At 36.4% G+C, this 16,618-nt stretch overlaps 1 protein-coding gene across 17 annotated transcripts in view; it reads left to right on the plus strand.

Annotated features, from left to right (window-relative positions):
- MKLN1 (muskelin 1) overlaps positions 1–14,627 on the plus strand; it is a 359,034-nt gene extending 344,407 nt beyond the window's left edge. For all 17 annotated transcript variants that reach the window (XM_067747033.1, XM_067747040.1, XM_067747042.1 and 14 more), the window contains one exon: positions 5,504–14,627. In XM_067747033.1, coding sequence (XP_067603134.1) covers positions 5,504–5,625 — 122 coding nt within the window. In that variant the 3' untranslated portion in view covers positions 5,626–14,627. The remainder of the gene's footprint in view (positions 1–5,503) is intronic.
- The last annotated feature ends 1,991 nt before the right edge of the window (positions 14,628–16,618 follow it).

A 16,618-nucleotide genomic window follows, 5' to 3' on the forward strand; every position in this document is an offset into this window, starting at 1 on the left:
GTGATTTTTATATAATAATGAGTTTATTTTAGAAATAAGAAACGTAAACACAAAGAAACTTCTATCTAGGAGAAAAATGAGAATTCTTGCTATTTCTTCCTTATTACCATAAATAGGAAAAGCTACCTAGCCTGTATAGGATGTTAACTTAAAAGTATATTCCTGGGGCTTCCCTGGTGGCACAGTGGTTAAGAATCCACCTGCAAACACAGGGGATACGGGTTCAAGCCCTGGGCCGGGAAGATCCCACATGCCGCAGAGCTACTAAGCCCGTGCACCACAACTACTGAGCCTGCGCTCTAGAGCCTGCAAGCCACAACTACTGAGCCCACGTGCCACAACTGCTGAAGCCCGCGCACCTAGAGCCCGTGCTCTGCAACAAGAGAAGCCACTGCAGTGAGAAGCCCGTATACCACAACAAAGATTAGACCTCGCTTGCCACAACTAGAGAAAGCCTATGCGCAGCAATGAAGACCCAATGCAGCCCAAAAAAATGAATAAATAAATTTTTGAAAAAAATTTTTTTAAAAGTATATTTCTAATAGGTCACTTTCTTTTAGAGCAGTCATTGTCTTCAGTCACAATAGTAATGATAAAGTGATAGCTATTATTTATTGAGCACTTACTGTGGGACCAGGTACTATTCTAAACACTTTACATGTCATAACTCACTTAATCTTCATAATAACCCTATGAAGTTGCACTAGTATGATCCCCTTTTATTATATGTGAAGAAACTGGAACACAGAGAGGCTAAAGTAAGTCGCCCAGGAATAGTGCTAGTGAGTAGCAAATCCAGGATTCACACCTTAGTAGTTTGGCTTCAGAACTAAATCACTAACTGTACTACCTCTCATTGAGCTTTACCAGTTTCCACTACTCTGAGCGATAAGTTCCTCATTCCACTGTATGGTGAAAATGAGAGAAACAGTAATTAGGAGTATGAGATTTAAAATCAATACAACCTTTTTTGTCCTGTCTCTACCATTTAAGTAGTCATGTTGCTGTTGATGAGTTTCCTGGTGCCCCACCCATTTTTAATGCATTTTTTTAAAATATTAAGATTCTCTTTGAACAACTTCCCTCAGTCCCTGCCTGCTTCCCTCAAGTGTAACCATTTGTATTTGGCAGATCTTTATACACCGACATACAGGTAGAGTTGATTCCCATTATTCACAGTAATAGTCTATGAAGTCACCTATAACACTGAACTGGTGAATACTGACCCTTTGCTCCTATGGAAAATACAGAGATAGGTTCCTGTAAGCCTCTTGTCACAGACTTTTTGTCAATTGATTAATAATATAATGTTGCTTTCTTTCAACAGGAACACACCTTACTTGTGTATTTATACTGTTGATTCATTAACATTGAACTCACACCAAGAGCACTATAACTCATTCCTGAACGAAGCTTATCTAACCTGTATTTTCTTCATAAGGCACATTGCAGCCTTCTTGCACTTAGGAACACTAGCCAGCACTTCAGCACCACACTTGGGGGCCATTTTCAGCGGTGAAGTCACCAACAAAAAACACAGAATTTGAAGAACATGACACCAAGTAGACTGTGAAAAGGACACTTGTTTATAGTATGAGAGCTAAAACAAGAAGGCAGAGCATTACCTAGTTGACCTCAGTTGAGAACATATATTTACATGTGGTGACTCAAATTTTTGCCACCCTGTGTATGTCTGTGAGTAACCACAAAAGTGGCACAAATGCTGATTTGGGGGTTACAAATTTTAGCAAGTAAGCAAATGTACAAATATGGAATCTGAATAATGAGGATCAACCGTATATATGTACACACACACACACACACACACATAGATGTATGGTTTTATGTTTTCTGGTTTTATTTATTACATAATATAAAAACATGTATTCTCCACATAACTTTTTAAAATTTAATGATGTGGCTTGGAGGTGCTTACATGAAACTGTACTAGATTTATTGTATTTGTAAGTGATACACAATATTCCATAATAGGGATCTACCATAATTTAACCATTCATCTAATGAGAGTGTAAATTTCAAGTTCCTTATTGGTAAAAGGTGAATAAAAATAAAAGGTTTTTTTTGAGGATTAAATGAATTTAGCACATTGCCTACAATTTAATAAGCACTCAGTTAATAAAAATAAATGGGCTTTGGAGTCAGACCTGGGTTCACGCTCCATTCTCTTTCCTCACCAACTGTGATGCCTTATTAAATGACTGACTCTCTTAAGTGTTGCATCTGAAATTGGAGTTTATGGTAACTGCTTTGTTGGGTTATTTTTGTGACAATGAAATGTCATACGTAAAGAAACTAGCATGTAGTAGAGACTCAGTGTTTGTTCCTTCCCTCCTAAATCATTTGATCTCATGAAAATGGTATTATTTTATAGAGTACTATCACAGAATCAGTAGCTTCTCTTAAAAATATAATGTACCACAGCATTTTTACAAGTAAAGAAAATAAAATAAAAGATGAGAAAAGCCCTAAAGTTGAATACGAACAGGAACAAACAGACATGTTTATCAAGTTGGTAACATAATTGCACAGTAGGGGAAAAAAGAGAATTAAACCTTTTTAAATACAGCTTAGACTATATACTATCAGTGAAGTATATTCTAAAAACAATAAAAGCAAGGAAATCTTGAATTTTGCTGGTAATGGTTTGGGTATAGTAATTCTGGAACTTGTGTGTTTTAGGTTTAACAAATGAATAAATATTGCTGGGAGTAGGTTTTCCTAGTAGGAGAAAGGAGCTATAAACATGGAATGGAATAAGGAGAGGAAGAACTCTGTGAGGTTCTTAAAAAACTGAATTAGCAATAAAAGCATGGACTAATGATTTTGTTTTTTTTTAAATAGATGAGTGTATAATATGTGTGCATATATGTATAGGCCTAGAAACAACACCACCCTGGGCAATTAGCACAACTGATCTTGGTTTCTAAATATCATTTGCCACTAAAAGGAATTAGGGTTCCTGGGGAAAATGGTGACTCCAGAGCTGTGTAAATATAAGCTTGGAGATCTTACTGTGCCAGAAAGTAAGGATGTACTCAAAAAGTAATGGGGACATTTCAAAAAGATACAGAGGGAGAACATATGAGTATTAAAATGAATAATGACAGGAATGGATGTAACCTATTGAACAAGAAAATGATTCATGAGTATATACTAATGCAAATAGAGAAATAAAATGAAGGAAGGAAAAGGAAAACTCTTCTTTGCAATTAATGTCATCCAATGAATCTAGAAGGAATTGTCGAATTAGGAAATCACCATCATATACATAATAATTGTTTTGGCAAGAATCATCAGTTAATGCTAAAATCATTGGGTGCAGATCTGTTGAAGAACAGGATATTTGCATAGTTTCAAACTATCTTCTCATCAATATTTATTAACTGCAAAGGTAGAAAAGTACACATTTACATTGGAGAAATCTGGCATACACCAGTTTAACCAGATGATCATAGTTAACATCCTCAGTATTGGGACAAACTGATACCACATGCCTCCTAAGATGATGCATTGAGAAGGACACAGCATCTCTATGTAGTGTTCTTGCCAACTTCATAAACTGAATCTGATCATAAGGAAGCAACCAGACACCCCAAATTTAATACATTCTACTATATTACTGCTCTTTGTTTTTTTTATAACAGTGTCACAAACAAACAAAAAAAAAAAACAGAGAGGTTGAGGAACTGTTCCAGGCTAAAGACATTGGATAACTAAATATAGTGTTCGATCTTGAATTTTAGATTAGTGGGGAAAATGACTATAAAAAAGATTTTTGAGACATAAATGTTAAATTTCCTAAATTTCATATATAGTAGTTATTTAAGTGAATGTTCTTGTTCTTAGGTGAAATGAACTCAAATATTTAGGGGTGAAGATGTCTACAATTTACTCCCAAGTAGTTCCACAAAAAAAGTATGAGTGGGGTATACAAACACACTTAGAGAACAAGAGAGAATGAAAAAATATGTGGCAAAATGTTAACAATTGGTTAATCTAGGTAAGGATATATGTATATGAATGTTTGTTGTACTATTCTTGAAACTTTTCTGTGAGTTTGAAATTTTTCAAAATAAGTCGAAAATAAAGCAATTTAGAAAACTCAGAAAAACATAAAATAGAAAAAATATAATCTCACCATTCAGAGGTAACCTTTGTTTACATTTTGGAGTATTTCCTTCCATTCATTTCTGTGATATAGTAGTAGGCTTTGTTAAATCTAAAACTCATCTCAAAGTAGTAAACATTTGCCCTCACACTTAAAATAGTAATAATTTTTTTTTTTAATAAGGAGGAATGTACCTTTCTTGAGGCATTGTTTATTTTCCTTCCAGGAAACTGGTATCCTTGGCAATGTTCTTTCTGTTCTGTTCATGTTCTTTACAAGATTAAAAGGCAGATTGCATCTAAAACTGTATTCTAAGTTAACTGAAAATCAGTCCAATTTGAAATAGTCTTCACTGATTATCATGGCATAAAGAACTTTCTGGCACTATTTCTGTTTCTGATGGCATTCAGTAGGCCTCTCATATTCAGTTAGCTGTCTCAGGAATGGGGAAAATCAATAGACTACTTTGTTTATTTTTTCATTTTCATTCTTCATATGTGCATAAAAAATTTGAAGCAGCTGGGGGAGCAATACTATTACTGGCTGACTAAAGGAAAGAGTCATCTCACTGAATATTTCCTTGGCTGGAGTAAACTTGAAAATTAAGGGTTTACTAGATATTAAGGGGGAAAAATATCTTACGGTTCAACGATCTTAGCCTTTTTAGAATGTATTTTACTAGAACATTCATCTAGATAAAAGGAGTACATTGCTCTCTATTTTTCACATGATGTGTGCCTAGCATAGAGCCTGATGCATAGTACCATAAATACATGGTATTTCCTATGTGCCAGGTATCGTTCTGTGTATTACAGATGTATTTCTTAACCTCAGCTGTCTGTATTTTCACTCAGTTCTCTGAGACTTCTTGCAGGTCTCCGGGGCTTAATGATTTTAGACTACTTTCTAAAGACCTCTTTCATTTTGATTATATTTTTATTATCAAAAAATTTTTACTGCTCAAAAGCATTAAAAAGTCAGAAAAGAGGAATGAAAATTCCTCAGTGGACTAGAAGAGGAAAATGCTTATAAGGAAAAGAAGAGAAATCAGTATTAGTTACTAAAGTACTAGTCATTCTGCTAGGTGGTTTTCACATAATTGCATTTAATCTGCACCGTAAACCTATGACATGAACAGGATTATCACAGATTTATAGCTGAGGAAACAGTTGCAGAAAGGCTGATTACCCTACCTAAGATCATACCATTGCTAGGTAGTAGAACTGGGATCAGGACCCATGTCTGTCTGGTTTCAAAGCCTGATTTGGTTTTGGTTTTTCCATTATACATTGCTGCTTTTCTCAACTAGGTTTTCTGTTACATGTTGAGTTTTAAACACAGTGGATGAGTTTCTTTATATCTCTCCTTCACCAGGCTTTTCCGATGTGGATCACACCTATGCTCAAAGAACTCAGCTCTTTGACACCTTAGTAAATTTCTTTCCTGACAGCATGACTCCTCCTAAAGGCAACCTGGTGGACCTCATCACACTGTGACCGAAGAGTACCTGGACAGAAATGGAGCACAGGAGTCTGCTTTCAGTATTCTGGATTTCAACTCTATTGACTGACAATTAGGCTGCAGTGACTGAGGACTGCACCAGAATTTTGAAGGGATCTTTGCTGTCACAAATTTTAACCCTCGTCCTTCACACCTGACCTCAACCCCATAGTCCTCATCCCATTCCGAAATTAGGCTAATAAAGTGAAATTGGTATACTTTCCATTTAAAAATATATATATATATATATTTTATTACTTTAACTTTTAAGAATTCATGAGTATAAAAGAAAAAATCAGGCAGTCTACCCTTTTCTGATTTTTATTTCATTTTTATAAAATTGGGGCAAGTAAGCACTGTTCACAGACTCAGTGCTACAAGAATTGGAATTTTGTTGTTGGGTTGTTTGGCCTTTCTTCTTTCTCCTTTCTTCCCATTTCACTTTATCTTGAATCACACAGCTGCTTGTAAGTGATATGTATCATTTGTTTACCTCTTCATTCTTAACAGTATATAGTTCTGTAGGGCAATTGATGTATGTTTAAGTGATATATGTGTCTCTGTTGACTAGAGTCTTGTATTACATTAAACAGTAGGAGGAACAGAGGGCTCTAATTTACGCTCCTTGTCATAGAACTAAAAAGTGAAACCTGAGATTGATCCCCACACTTATCTGAGATTGGTATATAGTATTTCTATAATGATATATTTTATAGTGGCTATTACAGAGCTTTGAGTCACAGAAACCTTAAACTGAGGAGAGAATATAGTTCAGAACCTTTAAGAGCCACTCTCAAAATTACCAGCAGGAGGATTCTAGTTGTGATTAGCATGTTCATTGATATCTTTGTAGTAATTTTGGAAGAAAATGACTCTTTCCCCTGCTAGAGCTGTGCAGGACCAGGGCTTCAATTTCTTCCGTGTGCTATCTGTTTGTAGCATTTTCATTTGGGAGGATGGGTTCCAGAGCTACGTTTTTGTTTATTTTCATACACATTAGCTCCCTACATCTGCTTCTATATACTGATATTTTAAAGAATAATGGTTTGTAGTTTTCCAGTGGAATACAGCTGACAGGCATTTCATTAAACAAATAGACCAGGCTTTTTTAATGGAGAAAAAGAAAAATAATGGTGCAAATATTTTTTACTAAACTAAAAGAAAGGCAGATGGGCTTTTCCACTGTTCCTTTTTTTGTGAGGAGTGGTGGTATGTATTGTTCCATGAGGTGCTGTGGAATGCAGCATAGGAAATTTAAACCTGGCCAGTGCTTACATTTGCTCAAAAAAGTGTGCTGTATGCAACTGATACCCACCATGCTTAAAGCAGGCTAAGTATAATAAATGTCCATCAGTCCAGTGGCTCTTCCAAGTGAATGACTTCAGAGAATTTACTGTGTCCCCGAGTAGCAAGATTAGGCCTTACCAAAGAAAGAAGAAATTGAATTGCACTTTTGAAAAGTCTCATGTATAGGAATGAGACTTTGAGATCCCTCTTCAGTCTGTCATTATTGCATGGTTTCTCGTCTTTGGGGGAAGGACAGAAGTATATTTGTCCTACTTCTAGGCTTGAATCTTGGGCTGCTTGGCTTTCCAAGCATCCCAAATCGATCAGTAGTGATTTATTAAACAATTAAATTTGTTTCTTACCTTGTGAAAGATATAGTACATAATTCAGTAAGTACCAAGTTGTGTAGCTGCAGAATAACCAGTTGACTTTACAAGTGAGCAAATAGAATCTGCCTACATACTTAGGCAGTTTCATTAAAAGATTTCCTTGACAGTCAAGAACATAAAATATTAATATCGCTAATATTGTAGCCTATTGAACTCATTTCATGGAAACAGGTTGATAGGAAAGAACTTGATAAGAGTTTCTAAATGTAAAAGCTCTAGTTTTGCTCACTGTGAATTCTGGCCCTTCAAAAACCATAGCCAAATGAAATTCTGCTTCCCTCCACCATTTTTTTTTTTTTTTCCTCACGGTACGTGGGCCTCTCACTGTTGTGGCCTCTCCCGTTGTGGAGCACAGCCTCCGGACATGCAGGCTCAGCGGCCATGGCTCACGGGCCCAGCCGCTCCGCGGCATGTGGGATCCTCCCGGACCAGGGCACGAACCCGTGTCCCCTGCGTCAGCAGGTGGACTCTCAACCACTGCGCCACCAGGGAAGCCCCACCATTTATTTTTATAGTGCTTTTTTGGGTCATTTTTTTCCGTTCCTTAGATTCCATATTTGGAGGAAACTCAGTTCTTGAGCTCAGTGATTTTGTTTGTTCTTATTTTTCTCTGACTCTCTACTGGTGGTTTTCTAAACATGCTTGTTCTAATTTCATCTTTCCTCACTTTAAGTGGAACCTTTTCCCTTTTCTTCACTTACAGAATTTTTTTTTTCACTAACATGTTTAAATGGGGTTGAGTCATAGCAAACTGTTTAGTGTTACTTAAGTGACATAGACTGTATTTAGGAAGTTATTGACTAGGTAAATCAAAATTTGTACCCTGGGGCTTTAATGAGGCACTGCTGGTAATGATTGCAGGAGAATATAGGCTTCATTTTATCCGTGACCAAGATTGACACATTGCTCACTTTCGACATCAGAACCCTGATATGAAACTTGTTTATATATTTAGTGAGGAGCTACATGTATTTCCAAGTATTCCAGCACTGTATTATAATTTAATTTGGTATTTATATACATTGTTTAAGTAGCCAAATATCTATGCTTTACTACTTAAAAATTATTTCATTCTAGCTTAGTGAGCCCCAGATTGAAACACCTGGTTTTAGATGCATTAGTTAGTGGGGTACAATTTGCTCAGTGTCATTATCCCTAGCTTCAGTTTCATCCCCATTTCTCCTTTTTCCAGTGGAATATATTATTCCAGAATATAAACTAGAAATAATTTAAACTAGAAGTAAACTAGATCTCTAACATTTTCAGTGCTTATACCTCGTGAGAAATTAATTATCTGATTTGCAAGATACTTTGAAAATGCAGTTGCATTTTGTGGAATGACAGAGACCTCATGTGGCCAGCTTGATTAATTCACATATATCAATCTGTGAAGCAAAAGAATTCAGATTTGGGTGCCTAACTCTGTGCTAAAGCTGACAGTATTAACCTTTAGCAAGATTGTCTTTTCAGACCTGGTTTTCATTAAAACTGACTTATCTATGTCTAATAAGTAAAAACTGATAGAAAACATTAGAAAGTTAATACACTGATTTATCAAAGAAAAGCTTGTTGGCTTTAGAGCTCAGTGATTTGTTTAAGATTGTAAACTGCATTCTTTGGTGAATTATGTCTTGAATATAAATGGTTTGCTAGCTTATCTTTGTAGTGGATCTTTTCACATCTGCCTTAAAAGTGCTATTTAGAGATACATTAACAGAGTTCCATGTAATAAAACCGTTTTAAAATCTATAAACAAAAACTAGTTTGAGGTACTTAATCATTGGTGAGAGATTGAGAATGATGTTTAATGAATCAAAAAGCACTTAGAAAGGAGTATGTTTCTGATTTTATTTTCTGAATTAAACTCAGTGTCATGGAAGGAGTTACCCTATAATTAACACAATATGAAATTCATTGGGTAATTGTGGGTCATTTAATTTTTTCCTGGGTGAATGTTGTGTTAACTCTAGCTGATTGAATGTTGCAAAGCAGTTGAGAATTATGGTTTGAAGTGATTTCTATGAGAGAGGATCATTACAATGTGTACTTTAAGCAACGTCATCTAGCTGTAAAAAATATACCCTTTGTAACCCTTCTTTTCTTAAAAAATACATGTTCATATGTAATTTCGTCCTTTTGCAGAAATTCTGGCCTGAACTTTCACTGTTTTAAATTCTTAAGATAGTCCTTAATCTAAGATATGCAAGCTCCCTCAGGAAAAGTTCATAGTTATTAGAGGGGTAATCATAGAGGGTCTGCATATGACAGTAGTTGTAGATTAGATCTTTGGGTTCTTTCACTCAAAATTTTTGTATTCCTTATTAGTCAAATAACATTATTCTTTTGTGATTTTTCACTCTGGCCTACATCTCCCTGTGATTTGTATTAATGCTGAAATGACATTGGCTGCCCAAAACTTCTAGTCTAGAGGTGTTTCAGCTGAAGATGGAAGTTTCAAAGTTTGTTGAAATAGTTAGGAGCCACCTAGATCAGCTGAATGATGTTGCCACCGTTTGTTTTGATGGGGAGGACTCATGATTGTAGTTTATTGATTTCTTCACAAGATGCTCTTTTTATCTTTCAGAAAAACTGCTATCTTAAGAGATTTTATTTATACATAATTTTTAAACCTTGATTTCTTCCTATCCCACAAATACTGTGAATTGTTTCCATTATTTTTTTATTTTTCTTAGCTAAATCCTCTGACAATAGATTTATAGCACTTAACCTAAGGAGTCATTAGAGGTTATGGTAAACCAGGTTTTCTCGTGGGGCAGAGAGAGATGCCCTTGTGGGAAACCATATCACTATGTGTTTTCTGTTAGGTAGAACTCTAAAGTTATAGATCTTGAACTGGATCCCAATTCAGAACTTAAAAACCTGAAAATCAAAGGGTAGTTCTAGTTTATCTTCCACAATAGTCATTATTTGGAAATAAGATTTACAAATATATACTGTCATGTCCTCAAACACTGCCTAGCTTGATTGAAAACAGAATGTTATGTGGATGTTATCTGAGAGCTATAGGGTCAACAACAAAAAAGGGGGGAAATGTTTAGTAGGGAAGTAGACCAGTTGTAAGACATCACTTGTAATTATGAACTAATTTGTCTTCTTTTTTACCTTTTTATCTGCTGTTTAGTCTCAATGAATTATTGTACACAATATTAGACATTTGTACACAATGTTCTGTTTTGCCTGTCTGTGGCATTTTCACTTCGAGGTATTGAACCTCAGGAACAGAGCTAGTGAGGAGAATGAGGGTATGTTAGAGAAGGAAAAATAGGAGCTTTTTGCTCATGGATTTGAAGGTCCACAGATCTAAATGAGAAAGAAAACTCTTCATTTCTAACCCTCAATTAATTTAAAGCAGTGCTGAGAAAACTATCAAGAGGGATCAAAGCTCAGTTCTGAATAGTCTTTGGAAAGCAGCATTTCTTGGTTAGTTGCTTTCCTCACTGTCTCCCAAGTAGCTGATAGAGATCTGGAAACAGAAAACCCAGTGTAATGGGCTCTAGCTCTTAAACTAGGTGAGCAGTTTCTTACGTACAGCCAATTCCTTGATAAGGATTCAGAGGGAAAACCAGCAATAAAACATTTTAACATGCAGTTTTTGGGCTCCCAGGGGACTTGCTTTTTCATGGAGTTTAAGCTCTTGCTGCAACACAGCTCTGTACCATCTGGGATGCTAGCATTCACAGCGGTTAGTTTGGATATCTGAGCTGTCTGCCACGCAAATACTAGCCCAAGGAGATCATCATCCTTCAGTTTCACTCAGTGCTTAATGAATGCCAAATTAATTGGCAGGAAGGAAAAACACTGTGTGATATACTGAACAGGCCTGTGTGCATGATTAAGGAGTTAAGTAGCCAATTTTGAGCTTAATTTCTCTCCTTTATTAACAAATCTCAAGAAAGCCTTTGTTACAATTTAGCTAGTGTCATTTGGTTGGTGTTCATTTTCTAACCCTTTAAAATAGGAAGAAAATTGTCATTTCGTGTTTAACTTCTAACCCGTACAGAATTGAACTGACATCAATTTAGTTTCCATGTTTTAAAATAAATTAATTACACATAATCCAAAGGGTCTCTGTTTATTCTACTTTTCCAGGAAATACATGAGTTCTGGGCTTGGCAGTAGAAGTATTTAATAATTTTGGCTTATTCTTTAGGTTTCCTCCACATCTGTGAAGTGATTAATTAGAGAAGTTATTTAGAATAAGTTCAATTCCATTGCAACTGGCAGAACTTTATAAATTCATTTTGCAACAAAGGAGAGGATCTTATACCATCAGGACCATGCCATCAGATTTTGGCAAGTGACTGTTTTATCACATTGCCTTGTAGTTTGCTATTTTTTCCTTCTTAAGATAAAAGGGGGAAAACTGAGGACAGAGATGTATAACTTTACATTTTTTATTTTTTATATTTATCTTTTTGTTTAACATCTTTATTGGAGTATAATTGCTTTACAATGTTATGTTTCTGCTGTATAACAAAGTGAATCAGCTATATGTATACTTGTATCCCCATATCCTCTCCCTCTTGCACCTCCCTCCCACCCTCCCTATCCCACCCCTCTAGGTGGTCACAAAGCACCGAGCTGATCTCCCTGTGCTATGTGGCTGCTTCCCACTAGCTATCTGTTTTACATTTGGTAGTGTATATATATCAATGTTACTCTCTTACTTCGTCCCAACTTACCCTTCCCCCTCCCTGTGTCCTCAAGTCCATTCTCTACATCTGCATCCTTATTCCTGTCCTGTCCTTAGGTTCATCAGAACCATTTTTTTTTTTTAGATTCCATATATATGTGTTAGCATACTAACTTTACATTTTTTAAATTGTCTACGTTAGAAGTCTTAGGGTACTTGCACCTTTATAAAGGCTTAGCTTAATTTTACCCGTACAGATTAACTATACTTGTAAGAGCACTGAATACAAAGTTATGACATATTAAAGTAATTGTCTACCCAACCCCAAATTTGATAGTAGGATATCAAAGTCCAAAAGTTTAAATGCAAGTAGTCTTCTATGGGGAAGGTATATGTTTTTAAAAGTCATGCACATGGTCTCCTTTTTGAGATATTTTTTCCTTTCCCAGAAAAATGATTTTGGTGACCAGTTGTAAATTGATTTCTCCCTCAATTGTAAACTACCCATTTAGAGAAATAAAAGTGGACTCACTTTCTTTCTTTCTTTTTTTTTTTTTTTTTTTTTTTTGCGGTCCGCGGGCCTCTCACTGCTGTGGCCTCTCACGCTGCGGAGCACAGGCTCCAGACGCGCAGGCTCAGCGGCCATGGCCCACGGGCCTAGCCGCTGTGCAGCATGTGGGATCCTCCCGGACCGGGGCACGAACCCATGTCCCCTGCATTAGCAGGCGGACCCCCAACCACTGCGCCACCAGGGAAGCCCAGACTCACTTTCTTAAGCATTACATTTAGCCTGACCAAGATATGCTGTGATTGTGTTATTCAAGCCAGCTTGCTTTTTTGACTTGTCATAAAATGTCTTTTGAATTGAATGAATTAAATAGTATAGTATTAATTTTATTTTATGTATAGCTCAATTTAGAAATTGCAAAATAATGATATTTTTCTATGAGCAGATTCTTTTATAGAGATAGGTTTTTCTTTTTAATGAGATTTCTTCCCTGTCACCACTTCAAAATCTATGTACAGCTGAGTGTGCAGCCTCAGAAAAAGAGTACAGGAAAGCTTAGGGCCTCCTTTTCTTTTGTTGTTCTTGGCAACAAACATGATTCCACCTTTTCAGTGGAAAGATGGGGTGGGTCTGTGTGTGTGTGTGTGTGTGTGTATACTTATTGGCCTGAAATTGAGATCCCTTTAGGTAGAGATAGATCCTCAAAACCAAAGTTGGACTGCAAATTAGGTTGAGGAGGAAGGTACAGCTCCATTCATAGCCAATAGAATCCGTCTGTCCTTCTGGGTCTGCTTATTAACGCTATGGATAGCTCCTTCTGTTAGAACATCCCCTGGACTGGAAACATGGTGTTACAGCAACCAGCTCATCTGAAAGTTGGAGAGTGTTAAACATCTTTTATGGGACTTTTAAATAAATAATAACATTTATTGATTTTTGTGATTATAAAAATATGTTTATCATAGAAATTTAGGAAATTACTAAGTGTGAAGAAGGAACGCCACTAATATTTAACCGGTGAGACTTACTCATTTTATTTTTCCTGTCTTCCTTCTGTTATCCAACATGGTAAAGGCCAGAAAAAGTAAAAAAAAAAAAAAAATTTTGACACAGCCATTCCTCATTGTCTGCAAGCATTTTTCTCTACCTTTACTATATTCCTTTAAAGCATTGCCCTTTTCTAGACAAACAGTCTGAAAATAATTCTGTTGATATGTATCTCTTAAGCCTAAACTATACATGTAAGATACTACCCAAAAGCTATAGGGATCTGCCTTGTTCAGGTCATTGGAAATTTTATCTCTAAGATTAATTTGAATTTTTAAGCCCTTTATGCACCATTATAGACATTTGGAGCATATTCATACCCATGAAGAGCTTTCTGTTTAGATGGACTTTTTAATATAACCGTAATTAAACTCACACCTAAAAAGGATGAGGTACTTTTCAAAGGCCAAAGGAAAAGCAGAGAAGAGCAAAGTAAAACAGATGAAATGAACGTAAGTATATAAATAAGGAGTCCTTGAAACAAGAGTTCCCTTACTGTGCTTAGCAAATGTCTCTCCAAAAAATGTATTTCTCTGGTTACCAGCTAAGATTTAGAGTTTTATATTTCATGAGAATCCTTTTCTTAATATGTGAAGGAAAAAACTGCAACCTTTCAGGGTTCTACTCCTTCCTTTACCCTCCTCTTCTGTATCCTCAAGTACCTAAATCAGAAAGGAAATCATGAGGGAAATCTGAAACAGCTGGCATAAGCTAGTTGTAGTTTTTAAACAGAAATGTTTTGGGGCATCAGGTGTCCCCTAACATCATTATTGTTCTAAGTCATCGTTGGGCTGTGTTGAGTGTGTTCCATAATCTTCCCCATTCCCCTCATGATCCTCTCTGTTTTATCTTACTTTTGCCCTATCTGTATGGACTTTTTATCTTACTTTTGCCCTATCTGTATGGACTTTTTAGGGTTTTGTTTGTTTTGTTTCTTAGTACAAGTAATGTTCTGATCCCAGGTTTGGTGAATGTGTTAACACTGCTTTGTGAATAAATAAGTGATCTGCTGAACAATTGCAGTTGTAGAATTACGTTGTATGTAATGTACATATGGAGAAAGAATGTATTTTGTTCATTTTCTTAATAAAAAGTTATATATGGACACTACAAGATGTCCCTTGTGTTTCATAAAACTACTTTTGAAGTCAGCTTTTTAAATGTTTACATACTTTGCAGTTAATATTTTTCCCTCAAAAAATCGTGACTTTTATTCAGGCAAACAATATGTACTGTAGAAAGACTTTGTTTTCTTTGAGACAGTGTTGAAATAAAGAAGTTCTGGTGGATCTTACAAAGTTTCTAGGAGAAGTTTCCATTTTTAAAGAGCACTGGTAAGTGACTTCATAAAATGGTGTTTTCTTAATCTGCTATTAATGACCAGTCCTATTTTATCTGTTTTGTAAATTTGGACTTGTGTTTCCCAGGTTTTCTTTGAGGGGGGACATACCTTGTAGGTTAGGAACTAGAAGAAAAAACAACTGAAATAGAAAATTAATTGTAGAAAAGATAGATAGTAGAGAGAACCTGGAGGTGTTTCAGAGATTGGGAAAATTCTGGATCCCTGTCCCCAAAGAAGGAAAGAAATTGTAAGGGCTGAACCTTGAAAAAAATAAACTCAGAAATATGCCAAACAAAGATAATTGATTGTCCGGGTTGAGTTGTGTGAGCTTTCCAGACCGACTCTCAATAACAAGGAGCTCTCCTCTTGGCCCTTTTCATCTCCTGATCTGATTTACATATTCTTGGCTTTGTGTGTGACCCTGCATTCTGCAGTAAGTTAGTTGTCAAATGATTTTATTCAAAGTATTCAAAGTTTTCTCACTTTACAAATCAAATAATCCATCTTACTGCATAGCTTTCATTTCTAGAGTGTGCTTTGAGCATGGCCCACAAGTAACATTTCTTTGTGTTCAAAACAGGAAAACGATGTGCAGTGATAAGGTAAGGAATTGGCCTTTCCTGGGTTAATCCTCCAGAGAATTAACTCAAAAGGATGGAAATGTGGGTCATCACCTCCTCTCCCTTGATGTATTTGTCATCTGGTGGGAAGGGAGCAATAAGCAAAGAGGGCTTTGTATTTAACACAGTTGAGATGCCAGCTGCTCCCACGTCAAGTGAGTGTGACTTTCCTCCCATTGGACTCTCACCTAGGAAAAGCAAAGGCGGTCAGTTATATCTTTTCCCGAAACATTACAAGGAAGAAAGAGAGAAAAGCTATAGGAGAAGTGGTCTGGCCACCGCTGTGCTAGTAAGTTTGATGTTTGGCAAAACCTAAAAGGGGAGATTAGAACACTTGGTAATGTCTATAGCACATATTGTATACCTGCCCTCTGAACTTGGGCTGTAAGGATGGGTAACCCAGGGCAGGAGTCAGGAATCCTAGGCTTATTTCCACATCCACGAGTGACTTCTGTGTAGCATTGGGCACAGTCTCAACCCCTGTGCCTTTCTCTCAATTTTAAGTAAGTGTTGGCAGCAGATCCTGTTTGCTAGGATCCCAGTGACTTTTTAATCTATAAAATGCCAAGGTCATTGAAAAATAACTAGCCATCTCAGTATCATTCCTGTTAATTATAGTAGCCAGTCCTATTCTTTATCTTTTGACCTTGGAATTCAAAATAAATATGTGGTTTGGAAGGGAGCTTGTAAAATGGGGGGTTATGAGTGACAGAGGCATAACAAATTAAAAATGACAACTGAGAGTGCCTCTTGGTTGGCAGGGCAGGGAGCAGGGGGAATGACCTATTCAGGAAAAGAATGGAGTCTTAGGTCTTTGTGACCATGATAAACTGTGAGTCATTCTCTTCTTAGAACAGTGTGCTTCGAGCATGGCCAGAGGCCTGCCTGAGTTCCTGGTACTTGTACTCCTTTCTGTATCCTTGGCATACTCTTGAAGTTAACCTCAAAATACCTCTGGCCCACCCTTAAGGATGTTAACTGCTTTCAGAACTGCTGTATAAAAGGAAAATCATATTGTAACAGTAGTTGCATTCTATAAACGTACTTTGTTGTTAATGGAACTCGAGCATTAATGTGGTGTTGAGAAGAGAATGTAGGACTCAAGAGGGAAAAGATGTAGATTCAAGGCCTAGCAGTACCAT

The sequence above is a fragment of the Pseudorca crassidens genome, chromosome 8 (assembly GCF_039906515.1).
Source record: "Pseudorca crassidens isolate mPseCra1 chromosome 8, mPseCra1.hap1, whole genome shotgun sequence".
Classification (NCBI taxonomy): Eukaryota; Metazoa; Chordata; class Mammalia; order Artiodactyla; family Delphinidae; genus Pseudorca; species Pseudorca crassidens.